We start from the raw sequence: 19,199 nt of genomic DNA, 5'->3' as shown, positions 1-19,199 counted from the left end.
CATATATAAATTATGCACTGCAAATATGTTTTAATTTTTGGAGTTTCCTAGAGGGTATATAAAAGATCTAGTTTAGAATTTTTGTATGTAGGAAGTGCATTAAGAATTACAATGTTAGATGAAAATCGAATTGCAAATGTAAAAAGTTTTGGCCTTGAAACAACTCCAAATTAATATAAAAAATAACAATTTTTTTTAAATAATAATAATAATATTTAATTTTAAAGTCAAACAAAAATAGATGTTAATTTAATATGACACCATTTTAATATGACGCTACTTTGTAGAATAAGTGACTCTTTTTATATAATAATTTAAAGAGTTGTCTTTAGTGGACTTTTTGGAGTTTCAGGGGTCCGAATGTGGTATTTAAATTTGTGGTGAAATTTTGATTTGTGTTATTTAAACTAGTTTTTTGAGTGTATATATGGATTCAACACCTTGAAACACCCCGAAGACACTTCTATTGTGCAAGGATTACCCATCAAACTTGCGATTTCAATGAATTCTTACAGGATAAATCCACCGAAAAAACTCCAAAAAATCACACTAAAGACAACTTTATAATTTAACTCTTAACCTAACATACCTCTTTCAAATTTAAACTTATAATAAAATTTATTTCTTAAGCAAAATAAACATAGCTTAGCCCCTGATGAATTTAAAACTATAAAACTATAGTAACCTTTAAAAAAAACTTTATTCTGGTTACTTCAATCAGAATAGAGAACAGTAGGTTCCAGAAAAGTTCTGAAACTACCAGACTTGTATCTCTAGCTCCAAAAAGTACAAAAGGTTAATATCGAAAACAACAAAAAGAAGCCGTACTGTCATGTTTTCAGTGCAGTGTTACCTGAGAATACTAAAATGGTGTTTTCATTCTATGTTAGGCGCACTGCTGTCTGACTTTGCGTTTGGGAAAGGTTGGAATCCCTACCATGCAAGTTATTCTTGCCTTTCTTTACAGAAAAATACACGAGATAAATAAGAGAACTGAATAAATCACCTTTTTTTTTTCTTTCTAAATCAAATTTCAACCAATAATGTCAGAAGCTCTGGTTTAACAGTCTCTCCCATCAGAAGATTACACGTTAATTTGATATTAGCAGCAGACTGCCAATAAAACGATATCGGTCAGAAGGAACCACTGACTCTGCGATAAAGCTTCCTGCACCTGCACGCCATGATAGTATATTTAATTATTGATCATGTCCCAGGAGGAATAATTGCCCTCTGCCAAATATATAATTTATAATACTAATCCTGTTCAACTATCATACCTCTTTTGTCACGGAATTCCAGAAGATTTCCGCGCATTATTTTTTCCTGTAAACCCAACTCTACTGCTTGGGCGTTCAAGTCGAGGCTCCCACGACGTTGAAATTTTGCATTGGAATAAAGAGTAGAATGTTGAAATAATAATTAATCTATTTGAAAGAAAATACTGATTTAGATGGCAGGGATTTAAATTTTAATAAATATTATTTCATTTATAATAATATTATTTTTTGTTATTGGGATGAATTTGTATGATTTTTATTGTAGTGAAAAAACTAATCATTATTTAATTGTCAAATCAGCACTCAGGATAATTGATATATGTGAATGCTAGCTAATTCATCACCCTTATTCAAGGAAAACTAGTCTACAGAAATGGCCCGCTGGTGGTCCTTAAGGGGCAGGTTTTCATTCTTCCATATGGTTTTGGACCATTAACCTGTTTCCTTAGGGTAGAGGAAGAAGAGCTTTTAAGCAAGTAAAAACAATTAATAAAATAAAATAAGGTCCTGCTGGTGGTCTTTAGGGTCGAGGAAGAAGATCTTTTAGCCAAGTAAAAACAGTTAATTAAAAAAAATAAGGACTTGCTGGTGGTCCCTTAAGAGCAGGTTTTCACTCCTCCATATGGTCTTGGACCGTTAACCTGTTTCCCTAAAGTCTAGAAAAAAAAGCTTTTAGCGAAGCAAAAACAATTAATAAAATAAAATAACTACCTGCCTATTATCCTTAAGAAGCCAGGTTTTCACTCTTCCATATGGTCTTGCACCATTAACCTTATTATCCTTAAGAAGCCAGGTTTTCACTCTTCCATATGGTCTTGCACCATTAACCTTATTATCCTTAAGAAGCCAGGTTTTCACTCTTCCATATGGTCTTGCACCATTAACCTGGTTCCCTAAATTGAAAAAAAAAAAAGAAACTTTTAGCCAAATATAAATAATTAAATAAATAAAAATATTTATTATAAGAAGAAATTTCAGCGTAAATCACATTCAGAAAATCATTGTCGACGCGTTTCGAACCAACCAGTGTGGTTCATCGTCAGGACCAGTTGAAAAATCATATCTATCTTTGCCAATTAAATACTTTGAGCAGAGCTTCCAACGGCTAACTAGGACAACGTGTAAATTTGATTAGGGACCAGGATCAAACAAATCAGTGATAAATTACAAGTAAACAAGAGACCTATAAAAAATAAATAAATAATAATAATAAATATTAAATAAGATAAATAGAAAATATAAATATTAGTATATAACTATTAAAATTATAAATAATTTATTTAAATATTTATTATTATTATTATTATTATATAAATAATAATAATAATAAATAGAAAATATAAATATTAGTATATAACTATTAAAATTAAAAATTAATTAATTAATTAATTATTTATTATTTATTATTATTATTATTATTATTATTATATTTATTTATTTTTATATATATAGGTCCCTTGTTTACTTGTAATTTATAACTGATTTGTTTGACCTGGTCCCTAGTCAAATTTAGACATTGCCCTAGTTAGCCGTTGGAAGCTCTGGTTAAAATATTTAATTGGCAAAGATAGATCTGATTTTTCAACTGGTCCTAACGATGAACCACACACTGGTTGGTTGGGTCGAAACGCGTCCACAATGATTTTCTAAATATGATTTACGCCGAAATTTCTTCTTATAATTGTTATGGATCACAAAAGCCTCAATTCAACCAAAAATATTTATTTTTATAATTTTTTTTTTTCTAATTTTACTAATATATTTAAATTTATGCCTATTAACATCTACTCACTATTTAATATAACCAGTACTAATATTATTATTGTGATTACAAAGTTTAACTGACTCGGATACTTTTATTGCGATGCAAGTCAACTATTCCATCGAGAAAAACTAAGAGTGCAACGGGTGCTTTGAGGGTTCTCTGACTATCGATTCCCTGTCGAGCACGACTGTGGCGCAAATGAGATGAATTGAAAAAGCCTGAACTTTCAACTGAACAGGTGTTCTATGTTACCAGAAATGGGAATGGGAAAGGCTTCGTTGCGGATTTTTTCTTCTTTTTTTTTCAATATATAAATGAAACCTTCTTCCACGGCAGTTTATCCGTCAATTGCATTAATGTTTTCAGTAATATACTGACCATTTCAAAATGAGCTGTCTGCTTCAACTTTCACCAATTGATCAGACTCTTTAACAATCCCTTTAAATAAATAAAAAAATCTAATTGTTTTTAATGAGTATTTTTGGTTTAATTATAAAAATTTATTGAAATCATAAATTTGGTAAGTAATCTTCTCACAATAAAAATGTCTTAAATTTTTTTTTTCATGCTAAATCTATATATACGATCAAAAAAAACTAATTTAAATAATACCAATCAAAATTTCATCTTAAATTATTGGACACTAAAAATTTCAAAAAAATCACACTAAAAACAACTCCCATAAAAATATATAACCCAATTATATTTGAAATCCATGCTGAAGAGCTATATATGTCATAATACAACTGTACATAATACATATGGCCATGGTCCAAATATGCTGTGGGAGACTCGATACCGCGCGTGTAATCAGACTGCCCCGACTGTTCCAACATACACTCGCGTGTATCCATACTCTTTAATAATCTTTTAAATTTAAAAAAAAAAATTGCCCCTATTGATATTAGAAAATATCGATGAAATGAGCAATTTTGACAAATCGTCAAAATTTACTGCTGAATTGGTCAAGGCACGTATACACTTCGGGGATTAGATTGCCGTGTCGTTTAATCTACTTGGGATCAGTAAGCTGGATCAATAGTTCAAGTAATCTTTGATTCTAAAAAACCGTTTAGTTTAGAAAAATCAATAAGTTATTAAAGAGTGTTTTTTTAAGATAATTATGAAAGAATGAGTTTCAACATGAAATAAGTTTTAGAAAAAATTAAATTGAGTCTATCCGAAGGAAAAATTAAATTGAGCTAATCATTTGTAATCTATGCCAGAAGATTGGTGAATTAAATATTTATTTTCTAGAATGTTTATTTAGGTCTAAGAGAATCACTTATGTATGAGAATTTCTTTATTAACTATTTTCAAATTTACTTCATTAAAAAATCACTAAAATCATTGCCTCTTAGTTATTCTAATTCTCTGGGAAATTTGGGATAAACACGATTTTAGAATCTTTGAAGATGCTCTCTAGCCCACATTCAATATATCATAATGTTGACCATTATTTCTTATTATAAGTCCAAGACCTTATTAGTGGAAGACATTCCTATAAATAAACTGATGTCTAGGAGCTTTTTTGAAGTGACTAGTTAGAGGAATTGGATTTTGTTTTGCATTTCTTGAACTTTCACTATGAGATTGAATTCAATCATTATGTGCTTTTTAAAATAAGCTATTAACTTATTTTTGTGAGTTTATGGGGACTCCAAGTTAACAATTAAACGGACCACTCTTTCATGAATTGTTTAACTTGGGTCTACTTCATATAACACAACAATTGAAGACAATCTCATTACAATTTCAAAGCATTACATTCAAGCACATTTTCCATGAACGAAACATTAATGTTGATATTCTATCCAATGATGCATTATTCATTGATATTATACAAACAATCATTGATGTTATATAAACAAGTTAATTCGATAGAGATTTTGATGAAACATTAATGTTGATATTCTATCAAATGATGCATTACCCATTGATATTATATAAACAAATTAATTCGATAGGGATTTTGTTGAAGGACAATTGTTCCATAGGAGGGAGAGACAATTATGGGATGCTATTGTTATTTAGGGTCATTCTATATTATAGCTTTGGTTTGTCACGAACAAAATGCCTAAAAAATATACTTATATATTTTCGAAATAAAAATATTTTTTTGAGATAGAAAAAAATACCAAAAAATTATATACATTTTACAATTAAAAATTACTAATATCATTATTAACACAATTGTAAAAATAATACTTACTAATAAATCAATTAAAAATCCTATTTCATTTTTATAATATAAAATTATTAATAATATAAAATAAAATTATTAATAATATAAAATATTAAAATGTGAATCAATTATACATAATGCAAATCAGTGATGCATATTTAAAAATAATACTTACTAATAAATCAATTAGAAATCCCATTTCATTTTTATAACATAAAATTATTAATAATATAAAATATTAAAATGTGAAACAATTATACATATATCATAATGCAAATCAGTGATGCATATATCATAATGCAAATCAGTGATGCATATATCATAATGTTAAAATTAATTAGCTTTAATTTATATTAGTAATAATATCATATAACAATACCAATATAAAAATGTTTATTAAGTTTCTTAAATAATAAACTAATTACATACGATTTTATATATTTATAATTAATTTTTTTAATTTAATTATATATTTTTTATTATTTAAATTTTATTTTAAATAAATTATATATATATATATATATATAACTTAAACATGCGATTTTATATATTTATAATTAATTTTTTAATTTAATTATATATTTTTTATTATTTAAATTTTATTTTAAATAAATTATATATATATATAACTTAAACATAATTTTTTAGCGAAACATTAAATAAAATTTATTAAAAAAAATTAATAATATTGACCAAATTAAAAATAAATAAATAAATATTGACCAAATTAATAATATTATGACCGCCTTTGCAGCATTTCGACCAAAATAATAATATTATGAATTACTTTGTAATATAAGTTCTTACGTGCCGCTTTGAAGCTAGCCCATCGTCATCTGAGTGATCACTGTAAACACATCTCTTATCTAATTGGGTTAAAAAATGGTTAAAATTTGAGTAAACACATAAAAATCTTGATTTGAGTCAGAAGACATCAAATCTTAAATCTTTTGCAATGTACCAGAAGGCCCAGAAACCCGGCTTGGGTGAAAAAATTCCCCAAATTTTAAGCAAATCTCAAGGCTTTTCTCAGTTACAAAAAGGATTTTTCCCATAAAGGAATCTCCATTCCAATCTTTTACCCGCATGAAGATCAAATCATGGAGGTGGTATCATTATTTAAGATTTTGGAATGCTTTTCTACCAAAAACCGGACTCCTTGGGTGCTGTTTCTGGTTTTCAGGGTTAAGTTATTCAGAAATACTTACCCGATCACTATTTTCTAATCTGGGTTGGCCTAGAGATAAATCATAGGAACGGTGGGTGATTTTCGTTTGCTGTTCCAAGTGATTATAAATATGCCTGGCAGTGGAACTAACAGTTTCTCCAGCTGTGCATCTCTCTGAAACTTGAGTTCCTTCTGTGACACTAACCCTGTGCGTATCCCCGCCATCTGTAACCTTTTCCCAATTGCATTGCCTCGGCTGTGTCTGATAGAAGATCTTGGAAACCACCAGCTCCCCTTCCTTCTCTTCTTCCTGTGAACCCAAATGATATTGATGCATCACCCAATTTGTTTTCTCGGGTTTCTTGTGCTTCCCAAAGTTAGTGTACAGTACTAAGATTTTCTTGCACCCTTTCTGCTTGCCATTAACCAGCACTGGTCTGGTTTTACCAGTCTTGTGCCATCTTGTTTCGCCTTCACTGCTCTCATCGCGGGCTGTTTGTATCTTTCTTCTTTTTCTGGTGCCTGTCGTGTATGCTTTCGAAGGTCGGTGGAAAAAATGCCTTATCAGGCCATCACGAGATATTCCTGTAACCAAAAGATAAACTCAATCTTAGTAGAAATAGCATGCAATAACAATGGAAACTAACTGAATAAGAAGAATGACTGGCAGAACCGAGAATAGCAGGGAATAATGTAGTATGAATGTGATGGATCCGAATGTTTGCAAAAAAAGACAATGGTCGCAGAAATCTAAAATCTGAAACTATCAATCAACATGCTTATTACAGGCTTTGATTGTGCTTATTACACTAATTAAAAAAAACATGCTTATTACAGGCTTTGATTGTGCTTATGACACTAATTAAAAAAGAAACAGATAACTGCAGTCTGAAGATTTCTGTGGCTGAGTTTGTCAGAATGTCCCATGGGAGATTATTCATAGTGTGCATCTTTATAGTATACCAGACTCATCATGACGATAGCTGGTTTATAACTCTGAACTTCTATTATAAAGATGTACATCAATTTCCAATGTAATTTAGACTAAATAATTATTTTTGAAAATGGTGTTGTTTCATTGTGAGAAGTTTAGAAGTTTTGGGGAAGTTGGCTAAAAGAATTTGTTCAGATTTTGATTCTTTTATGGTTTAAAAGTGGGTTTTTGACTGACATATGAATTCAGCATCATGAAAAATCTCTCTCTGGGGCACATCTCTGGGGCACTCAAATTAGGGAGAGTTCACAATTCGAATTTGAATTTGTGATTTACCAGATTGCGAGAAAATTAGACTGAAAGATAGACAGAAAATCCGTACTAAGGTTTTGAACAATACATACCTGGAAGTTTTTCTGGATGTGAATAACAGATCCCATCTTCCCCTCCAATTGTTGGAATGAACTCGTCAATCAAAGGATGAGGGGCGGAATTATCTAAGCCAACCTTTCCTTGTAGATGTTCTATCAGCTCCTGATCTGTAGGGTCAAATTTTACTCCACAAGGAAGCCCAGGCCAATCTTGAAGAGCCTGTAACAAACAAGCATCTCGTTATTAGCACAATCATATAATTTCTGGGGCAGACATTGTATGCTCTCCTTCATTATTTTGAACAGAGCTGAAATAGCAGCTGAGATTGTTCGTTATTAAGGTCCAAAGGGTTAGTTAACTTTGATTTTGCTCAATATTATTGGGCATTTCATTAAGAGTTTACAGAAATTCCATCGACTAATATAAGAAAGTATCATTCCTTAAATTTCCTTTGATAAGTTTTCCATAGCTGATAAGTTTTCCATAGAGGAAAAACAGTTAGCTGAAAAGAGTTTACAAGAATGCCATCCAGTGATACTCAAAGCATCCCTTGGATTTTCAAAGAGTTTACAAGAATTCCATTCACCAATACTCAAAAGCATCCCTTGGATTTTCTTGATAGGTTGCCATCCACCAATACTCAAAAGCATCCCTTGGATTTTCAATGTGTTTACAAGAATGCCATTCACCAATACTGAAAAGCATCCTTTGGATTGTCTTGATAGGTTTTCCATGGAGGGAAAACACCTAGCTGAAAAGAGTGCAACTCTGCCACACCAACAGTGAGCCAACCATAGACATGAGGTAGGTGGAAGTTGGAACATGCAAGTTCAATTTTGTTAAAACCTACAACAGTAAACCAACCACAGGCATGAGGTGGAGCATGCAAGTCCAACTTCTGAAAACCCAAGTTGCAATCCACCCTCCAAATTGCCACCAGTCCATGGCCAAAGCAGAACAGCAGATGTTGAAAATTGTTTCTGCAATACATGGACATCTAGAGATCTACATATGTCTCCCTGCATTGAACTTGTCACTGGGCATCCTACAACATTATCAGGTAACATATTGGGTTATGTCTAAATTGAAAAAGAGAGCGGTTGTCGTATACGCATACCTCCTGGCGTTCAATCTGATGACCACATGCAGGACATTGTTTAATTCGATACTCTTCAAGTTTGGCATCAATCAACTGAGAACTCCCTGTGGAGTTTCTATTCTTTCCCGCCATTAACAAACCATTTTATGCTGCTGCTCGTCCCAAACACTGAATGCAAATAGAAAATGCAAATCAGGGACAATATACAAAAAGGTCAAGGAAACAACCAGACTAAAGATATTCTGCATGTTAAAAATGCAAAGGAAAAGCATTTATGCACTAAAAATTCTGAAAGGACACAGTTAACTAATAGGATTAGAATAGTTATCTATAGTCATCAAAATATTTATGTGTCATTTATTAAAAATTTGTACCTTAAAGACTCACAAGAGTGGAGGTTGGAAAAATGGCATGTAAAGACTCACAAGAGTGGAGCTAGCTCACAAGAGTTGAGGTTTAGAAAAATGGAAACTCTTTCTAAATCTACCCATTTATAAATTTTTATATTTTAAAGAATAAAAAAATTAGAAACTGGGTTGCAAAATAGACCACACCTATTAGCCTAATTAATTTGAAATCCAAAGCTTTCATATAAAACCATGAAAAATCAGATGCTCCCAGTAAGGAAAAAAACTGGAATCACTGTCAGGTGAAATACAAATGAATCTGATAAAGGATAAGTGAAAGAATAAAAACCGAATAAAGCCCGAAAGAGCATGTCTGTTACATAATTGCAGAATATGAAAGTGCAGAAAAGCAATATATGCAGGAAGTTAGACATATTCTGCTCCTACCTGAAACAAAAAGATACAGCGTGAGGAAGCACCGAATGAGAAATGAAACAGGTTTCCAAAGTCCCAACTCTCCATGGTGGTTCCCATAAAATCTAGAAAGTTAGTCCACCGCCAGCTAATAATAGATGGAGTGTGGTCGGGGCAAAGAGGTGCCGTGAAGCCCAAGATAAAATAATGCCTGCAACCCAAAAGAACTAGTTTTATTATGCAAATAAAAAGGAGAGGCCATAACACTTGACACGGAAGCGTTCAAACGCATACTTTATCCTTACACTGGTTGTTGAATTATAAGTTCTTCGAAAATACAAATATATATTGGAAAACAATTTGCATGTGGGTACGAAAAGGGGGCAACCAGTGTCGTGAGATGTGAGTGAGTGCACAGCGAGATTGTTGAGAGGGCAACAAGTGTCGTGACAGCTCAACTTCAAGGAGGTGGTGAAGTCTGAACGACGTGGATTCCCAAGTCCTTGATGTACAAGTCGAGAGTAGCTTTAAAGATACCTTTGATTCAACAACGACCGATCATAAATACAGCATTTTCAACATTTAATAGCAACACGGATATGTGGTGTCATTTGTTTTTTCTCAAAATTTAGTCAGCTTTCTTGAACCTAGGTAGGAGGGAGAGAGGATTGTTTTTAACCTAAAATGGAAAAAATAAAATGGGAAAAAACAAAACAAGTTAACGGTTCAAAATTCAAAGGCATATGACATTGGAAAAAGTTTTTATAAGATTTAATTTATTAAAAAAATTACATTTAAATTTCACGAAGATAAAAACAAATTAACCACTTAAAACTTAGAACTCAACAAATTAACCACCCAAAACTCAGACCCCAACAAATTAATCACCCAAAAGTCAGAGCTCTTTGTTTGTGGGACAAGTTGAACATAGAGATGGAATTTTTTTAACATAAAAAAGAAAACGAGTTAACGGTTCAAAACTCAAAGGTATTTGACATTGAAAAAGTTTTTATAAGATTTAATATATTAAAAAATTTAGATTTAAATTTCATGAAGATTCAATGTTTATATAGGGAAAACAAATTAACCACCCAAAACTCAGAGTCCTTTGTTTGTGGGACAAAAATGCTCAAAGATATCTGACATTGAAAAAAGTTTTTATAAGATTTAATCTAGATTTAAATTTCATGAAGATTCAACATGACAAAAAATAACCACACAAAACTTGGACCCCCTTGTTTGTGGGACAAGGGATTGCGCAGCGATTTGACTACTAAGTTTACGAAGGCATACATACCCCTTGTTTGTGGGACAAGTACTAAGTTTACGAAGGCATACATACCCGACTACTAAGTTTACGAAGGCATACATACCCCTTGTTTGTGGGACAAGTACTAATTTTACGAAGGCATACATACCCCTTGTTGGCATACATACCCCTTGTTGGACTACGCAACGATTTGGCGATTTGACTACTAAGTTTACGAAGGCATACATACCCCTTGTTTGTGGGACAAGTACTAAGTTTACAAAGGCATACATACCCCTTATTTGTAGGACAAGGGACGATTTGACTACTAAGTTTACGAAGGCATACATACCCCTTGTTTGTAGGACAAGGGACGATTTGACTACTACATTTATGAAGGCATACATACCCCTTGTTTGTACGATTTGACTACTAAGTTTACGAAGGCATACAGACCCCTTGTTTGTGGGACAAGTACTAAGTTTATGAAGGCATACATACCCCTTATTTGTAGGACAAGGGACGATTTGACTACTAAGTTTACGAAGGCATACATACCCCTTGTTTGTAGGACAAGGGACGATTTGACTACTACATTTATGAAGGCATACATACGCCTTGTTTGTGGGACAAGGGACTACGCAAGGATTTGGCGATTTGACTACTAAGTTTACAAAAGCATACATACTCTATCCCTCCAGTTTTAAACCTGTAACCTCTTATGAGGAAACACATGCTCTTAACCATTAAGCCCACTCAAACTATATAAAAAACACATCCAAACGTAACCAAATTTCACATAATTCTATCTTTAATAATATTAGAAATATAATCAAACTACTCTTTTGAACTTCAAAATTTCTATAATATTTATTATTTAAAAAAAAATACCTCATAATTAAATAATAAAAAATAGTAAATACATTGAATAATACAAAATAATAAAAATAAATAATACAAAATAATAAATAATTTTTTACATGGCATAGCATCATCCCATCCATTGATTACACACCATGATAGGTTGCTTATTCCATAAACCAAAACTCAACAACACACTTGGTCATAAATACCATCATCATTACTTTGGACAAACGTGTGAAATGGTTGGCATAATTGATTTTCAAAGCTATTATGAAGTAAACTTCATTCTCGATCATAAGTAGGTCGTTTAAATTGTAGACCATGAAAAAGAAACCCAAACACAATTCCTTATCTTAAAGTACAATTGAAAAGATCAAGATGGTCGCTCGTCATTAGGTTGTGGGATTATTCATGAATCATTATGGAGTTATGAGGTTATTGAGATGTTGTAGAATTCTTGCACTCCAAGAAAAGTGGAAGGTGTTGCATAATACTTCATATTAATTAAAGTTTCTGGTCAAACATGATTTTGTAAAAGATATTTAATAAAAAAAAATTATTACACTATTTTATATATAATTTATTTTGATAGTTTAAAAATATAAATTTTATTTATTTATTATTTAAATTAAATAATTTTATATTATTTTAGTAAAAAATATAAGACTTGTTTTTAGTGAGATTTTTTGGAAGTTTTTTCGTGAGTTTTTCCGATCTAATTTCTCTAAAATTAGATAGGAATTTATTGAAATCACAAGTTTGATGGGTAACCTTCACACAATCAAAGTGCCTTAGGAATTTTTTAGGGTGTTGAATCCATAAATACAGTAAAAAACCAGTTTAAATAATGCAAATCAAGATTTCACTCAATTTTTTCCATCAAATTCAAAGACCGGAAAGGCCAAAAAATCGCACTAAAGATAACTCCAAAAATATATATAATTTTTTTTTTTGTTAAGCTTGGGAGGACCATTCCATTTTCTATTAAACAAAGGCAAATTTACACCACAAAGATTGACGAGATGGCCTCAACTTACCCCGAAGGGAAACCAAGTCTGTTGGCTACCTGTCCGCATTGTAAGCCATCCAAAAACAATAAAGTCTTAATCTCTCTAGCCAAGCTAGATATGTTTATGTTTCATGTCCATACACTACATAACTATCTAAATTGATATTTGCATAATAGAAATTAAAAGCTATCCGCATAAACCAAAAATATGCATAGGTGCGAGTCTATCCCTTCTACTCCTCGAAGGCAGATTCAACAAGCGTCGGATCCTTGGCGGATGCCCCAGGCATTTCATTCAATTCCAGTATGCAAGGGATGTGGTGGTCAATTCTATCTAGTCTGATGTCTTGTTTATGAAGCTGGAAGAGGATTTTCTACAAATCCTGCTTGTAACTCGACATACCTTGGAGTGTCACTTCCATTCCCACAAAAATATGTTCCATTGCTTTTCCTAATAAACTCTTCATTAACTAATAAAGGTAAAGATTTTGTTTGAACTACGTAATTCTTCCTCAGGTGTTGCATGGATCCGGGACTAAGGTTCTCCAATTCTCCATGTCTTCCTCTGTCTCACTGCCTTGTTTTATTTCCTCCTCCCACTCTTCTAACAGTTTCTGGATTCCTTCATACGTCCCCTCACAGTAAGCCTCCTCCGCTTCAGTGATAAGGTTTTCTACCGACTTCTTGCCCCTTCTAGGTTCCGACATGCTCGGCTCTTTGTCTTTCCTAGGTGTCGGGCCTCTCCTTCCATGACCACGTCCCCTCACAGCTTGAGCCATGTCCAGATCTCCTGAACACTAGTGACAACAACGGTTTGTTAAGCCAAAACAAAGCATTGCAATTTGGACCCATTTTTGAATTGTTTTGCCAACATTATGCGCCACCCCCTACTTCTCCTCTCCTCTTGCTCTCGCGGCCTCAGAGCTGAGGTGGTCCATAGACCAAACCTAGCAAAGGGGAGGTCCATAGACCAAGCTCGTTGTCACTCCCCTTTTCCAAGCCCCATAACTTTCGTTCACATGCAGGTCAACCTTCCCTTCCCTAAGCCATTCACACAGTCCCCTCCTTCTCCTTCCAGTTTTCCAGGAATAAACTGGGTCCCTTTCCCACTCTGCCCAGAAAGTAATAGTGTTGCCTCTCAATTCCATCCAATCAGCGTTTCAATTGGGCTCTCTGGCCTTGCCATCATCCCGGGAGGAATTCCGGTTAACCCAACACTTGCTTTGCATGTAGGGATAATGGCTACTTCTCATGCAGCTTACTGCCTACTTCTCCCTGCCCCTTTCTTCCATCTCATGCCCCTCACCCATTTGCTTGCAATAGTCAACCTCGCCCCAAGCGCGGTTTAAGGAGCCCGGTGTATCCAGACCCAACAGCATGAAATTATCCCCCCGCGACCATAGGCACTACCCACCTAGCAAAGGATATGGATATAGAACCAGGCAATTGCCTTCCCCATTGCCATCAACAGTGCGTTACCCTTGAGGCCTTCTTCCTATTTACCTTTCTCTCACCCCAACAAAACCCCAACAATAAAAAAACAAAAAAATATATATAATTAAATTTAAACACTTTATTAAATAAAAAATTATCAGCCTTCGTATGTAATTATGCATTTCTATGTTTTTTAAATATATGTTTTTATACGATACAAACTTTTCCTCCATAAGCATAACTTTCCCAAAAAAAAAATTAAGCATAACGAAATGAGCTAATTTACAATATAAATTATTATATATTTAACACAAATAATTATTATTCCTTCCCTAAAGGCATTATAGTTTTTAATTATGATTCAAAAAGCTTTGGAGTTGTAATTGTTTTATTAGTATTTTTTTTAGAGTTTATTAAAATGTTATTAAAAAATATTATTAATTTAATTTTTGTGGAAAAATATATATTTTTCAATTTTGTATTTCTTTTAATTGACTCAAAGGTAATGCTGTGATTAAGTTAGATTAGTTTATGGTTAAATTAACAAAATACATAAATCATTTAAAATGATGTGACTAAGTTAGTTTAGTGTAGGATGAAATTTAACAAAATATATAACTCATTTAAAAATAAGCAAAGTTACAATAGTTGGCTCTATTTTATTTTACATTTATTTTAGTGGTTCAAAAATATTAAAAGCTAACGCAATAAATATCAAAAAATTATTAATCATATGATAACATGATAGTATATTTTCATCACTATCGTCATCTATTATGCATGTGTTTCCTAGTGTCTTCTCCTTTTTCACTACTCGTTTATAACTATTCATTGCCCTCCAATGTTAAGCATGAATAACATAATAACATAAGGTTGATTAAACTTCAATACTAAATGGACAAAAATATAGTGTATTGGTTTTCATAAAATTACTCAAAATTATAGTGTAATTGGTGTAAAATAGAACAATAAATTTCATCATAAACTTCAAACTTGGAGTCTACATATGGAGTTTGCATCTATAGGGAAAACAATATATAGAAAAATATACACATGTATTATGCTTAAATCCATTGTCTTATGGGCCTTCGGTTTTGCTAACCTATGATATTTAATGAAACCCATTTTAAATTTATGTATTCATATTATTTATATAACATTTCCTCCCCCTTGTGCTTGTGGATTCCCCAAAGGGAAACTCAATAGCGATCATTGTCATATGAAGTCTTTGTGAAGTATGTGGTTGAAGGTTCAAATCCCCCAATTTGCCATGTCTGACATGCGTTGGGATGCACATGGGTTCACATAGAGGTGTAGTGGTAGTGGTCGAAATTGACCCCATGTCACGTAAGTAAGAGCCCAACCTAGTGGTCAATTCCTCCAGATACAAAAGAAAAAAAAATAATAATAATAAACATTGTCTTCTCTTTGAAGAATGTTTTTCTTTCTGAAAATCAATCTTGAATGATTTTTTTTTTCCATCATGGAGAGGCATCTTGATTCCGGCTTTGTTTTTGAATATTTATTTGTTTTTTAACAAGTGATCTAAGTTTTCCCACCCATATACTTTGTAGTTCTTCCCTTGTCACTTGAATTTCATAAATTGTTCTTGTAGCTTAGTGGCATGGGTGTCAAATTGATTTAGCCATTATACTCCTAGCATCATGTCCATTCCACTAAGTAGTAGAGTGTAATATCTAGACTGTATTTCGAAATTTTGTATTTGTACAAAAACTCTATGACATTATTCTAAGATTTTGATTTGTTGACCATCAAATGTTGTAACCATGAGATTCCTTATAGGATACATAAAAATAAATAAAAATTATATGTCTAATGAGATTAATATCTATGAAGTTGTGGGTACTTCATGAATCTACTAAGATTATGATGTTTTTACCCTTAATGATTCCCTTGAATTTTAAGGTTTTTGGCTCCATTTTTCATGTAAATTCAGAAAACAATATCATGGGTTTTACATCATGATTAATAATTATTATAGATGGGATCATTATTCCTCAAATGAGGTGGGTTATAACATGTTGTAGGTGGTCCCAGTTCTTCCTTTTGGACTATAGCTATGTTAAAACCCTTGATTCATCTTCTTTGTGATATTGCCTAATACATGTGATTGATGTTAATAATACCTTAGGTGATTTTATCTTTCTCAAAATTTGACTAACTTCTTGGGAAGTAACCTCTACTTTCCTCTTGTTTGTAATTTTGCAATGATATAAGTGTTTAGGTGCAAATTCGTGGCATAGAAAGAAATTTTTGCTACATTTTTTAGATATATTTCTTCTTCCTTTTTACGCCATAATCGAAGTTACTTATACAGAGGCTAATTTTCTATCTTTTTCATAATTTTATGACTTCTAGTTGTTTCATTTATGCCCTGGTCACCACTTATGTCTGCAATATTTGCATTTTCCTTCCCTTCATTGTTGGGCTCCTAAATTGTAACTTTTCTCTATTTTACATTTATTTTAGTGGTTCAAAAATATCAAAAGCTAATGTAATAAATATCAAAAAATTATTAATCATATGATAACATGATAGTATATTCCCATCACTATCATCATCTATTATGCATGTGTTTCCTAGTGTCTTCTCCTTTATCACTACTTGTTTATAACTATTCATTGCCCTCCAATGTTAAGCATGAATAACATAATAACATAAGGTTGATTAAACTTCAATACTGAATGGACAAAAATATAGTGTAATGGGTGTAATATAGAACAATAAATTTTATCATAAACTTCAAACTTGGAGTCTATATATGGAGTTTGCATCTATAGGGAAAACAATATATAGAAAAATCTACACATGTATTATGCTTAAATCCATTGTCTTATGGGCCTATGGTTTTGCTAACCTATAGTATTTAATGAAACCCATTTTAAATTTATGTATTCATATTATTTATATAACATTTCCTCCCCCTTGTGCTTGTGGATTCCCCAAAGGGAAACTCAATAGCGATCATTGTCGTATGAAGTCTTTGTGAAGTATGTGGTTGAAGGTTCAAATCCCCCGATTCGCCATGTCTGACATACATTGGGATGCACATGTGTTCACATAGAGGTGTAGTGGTAGTGGTCGAAATTGACCCCATGTCACGTAAGTAAGAGCCCAACCTAGTGGTCGATTCCTCTAGATACAAAAGAAAAAAAATAAAAAAAATAAACATTGTCTTCTCTTTGAAGAATGTTTTTTTTTTTTTTTTTTTTCTGAAAATCAATCTTGAATGATTTTTTTTTTCCATCATGGAGAGGCAACTTGATTCTGGCTTTGTTTTTTAATATTTATTTGTTCTTTTAACAAGTGATCTAAGTTTTTCCACCCATATACTTTGTAGTTCTTCCCTTGTCACTTGAATTCCATAAATTGTTATTGTAGCTTAGTGGCATGGGTGTCAAATTGATTTAGCCATTCTACTCCTAACATCATGTCCATTCCACTAAGTAGTAGAGTGTAATCTAGAGTAACATCATGTCCATTCCACTAAGTAGTCGAGCGTAATATCTAGATTGTAGTTCAAAATTTTGTATTTGTACAAAAACTTTATGACATTATTCTAAGCTTTTGATTTGTTGACCATCAAATGTTGTAACCATGAGATTCCTTATAGGATACATAAAAATAAATAAAAATTATATGTCTAATGAGATTAATATCTATGAAGTTGTGGGTACTTCATGAATCTACTAAGATTATGATGTTTTTACCCTTAATGATTCCCTTGAATTTTAAGGTTTTTGGCTCCATTTTTCATGTAATTTCATAAAACAATATCATGGGTTTTACATCATGATTAATAATTATTATAGATGGGATCATTATTCCTCAAATGAGGTGGGTTATAACATGTTGTAGGTGGTTCCACTTCTTCCCTTTGGACTATAGCTATGTTAAAACCCTTGATTCATCTTCTTTGTGATATTGCTTAATACATGTGATTGATGTTAATAATACCGTAGGTGATTTTATCTTTCTCAAAATTTGACTAACTTCTTGGGAAGGAACCTCTACTTTCCTCTTGTTTGTAATTTTGCAATGATATAAGTGTTTAGGTGCAAATTCATGGCATAGAAAGAAATTTTTGCTACAATTTTTACATATATTTCTTCTTCCTTTTTATGCCATAATCGAAGTTACTTATAAAGAGGCTAATTGTTTATCTTTTTCATAATTTTATGACTTCTAGTTGTTTTATTTATGCCCTGGTCACCACTTATGTCTGCAATATTTTTATTTTCCTTCCCTTCATTGTTGGGCTCCTAAATTGTAACTTTTCTCTGTTTTGGAATGTAGTGTGATCTAGATTTATGCAGGAACAGAATGAAATATAGATTTAAATAGAAAACACATAGCTATAGTGAAAACTGAACTTCAATTCATTAATAACGAATACCGAAATTATTTTACAATCAAAATGGAAATAAACTAGCTTGGGAAATAATAGTTATCATTGAGAAGAGATGTTGTTGGCTTTGTGGGCCCTGACCCAGGTTCAGCATTAGTCAGGAAAACCAATCCCTGCACTATTGGCCCTTTCGGCATTAGCCCGTGTAGCGCGGACCGAAGTCTCGCCCAAAGCAGTATGGGGGGATGCTGGAACCAAGTTTCCACACCCTGAGATGGTCGTGATGTCAGTTTATACCCCCTCCTCCTGCCCTCACGTAGGTCGCTAAGCCTTAGGGCTTATTGAACTACCTTATATTCTATCCTTCAGTACCTTCGTGAAGGTGTACTATTGACCTTTGTGCATCCCTAACCAGTAGTTCAGGTACTTTCGTGCTCCTATGACGATGTATTGTATAGGTTCCCAAGTTATCCCTAGTCTTTTACTTATTCTACCAATTAATTACAGTTGTCGTCACATAAACTGATATTCTTACTTGCATTCAATTAACAGATTTAACCACATACATTCGCGCATCAAATAAATATTGTAATATAAATCCAAATCGTAACGCAGTATAATCAGATGCATTAACAGAGACTAAATACACAGAAATTGAAGAATACTTCTCTTTATTGATATCTCCATTTTAATATAGACTCTATCCACCC

General features: G+C 32.4%; 1 protein-coding gene across 1 annotated transcript; it reads right to left on the bottom strand.

Moving 5' to 3' along the window:
* Positions 1 to 6,258: 6,258 nt before the first annotated feature.
* LOC149144750 (NAC domain-containing protein 75-like) lies at positions 6,259 to 9,781 on the bottom strand. Its single transcript, XM_089447209.1, has 4 exons — positions 9,598 to 9,781; positions 8,822 to 8,971; positions 7,737 to 7,923; positions 6,259 to 6,983 (listed from the first exon to the last, which is right to left on the bottom strand). Exons 2-4 carry the CDS (start codon positions 8,933 to 8,935, stop codon positions 6,421 to 6,423), a joined length of 864 nt encoding a protein of 287 aa, XP_089303335.1. The 5' UTR covers positions 8,936 to 8,971; positions 9,598 to 9,781; the 3' UTR covers positions 6,259 to 6,420.
* Positions 9,782 to 19,199: the final 9,418 nt, after the last annotated feature.

Source organism: Pinus tabuliformis, chromosome X (assembly GCF_031772625.1).
Source record: "Pinus tabuliformis cultivar Carrire ecotype Pingquan chromosome X, CPIR1, whole genome shotgun sequence".
Taxonomy (NCBI): Eukaryota; Viridiplantae; Streptophyta; class Pinopsida; order Pinales; family Pinaceae; genus Pinus; species Pinus tabuliformis.
Note: the sequence above shows the minus strand (reverse complement) of the source record. Positions and strands in the feature narration are given on the sequence as shown.

Excerpts from the sequence above, each read along its gene's own strand:
- LOC149144750 (XM_089447209.1), bottom strand. The coding sequence starts at position 8,935 with ATGGCGGGAAAGAATAGAAACTCCACAGGGAGTTCTCAGTTGATTGAT. Across the intron at positions 7,924-8,821 it reads ATCAGATTGAACGCCAGGAG|GCTCTTCAAGATTGGCCTGG; the intron begins GTATGCGTATAC and ends TGTTTGTTACAG. Across the intron at positions 6,984-7,736 it reads ACATCCAGAAAAACTTCCAG|GAATATCTCGTGATGGCCTG; the intron begins GTATGTATTGTT and ends TTTTGGTTACAG.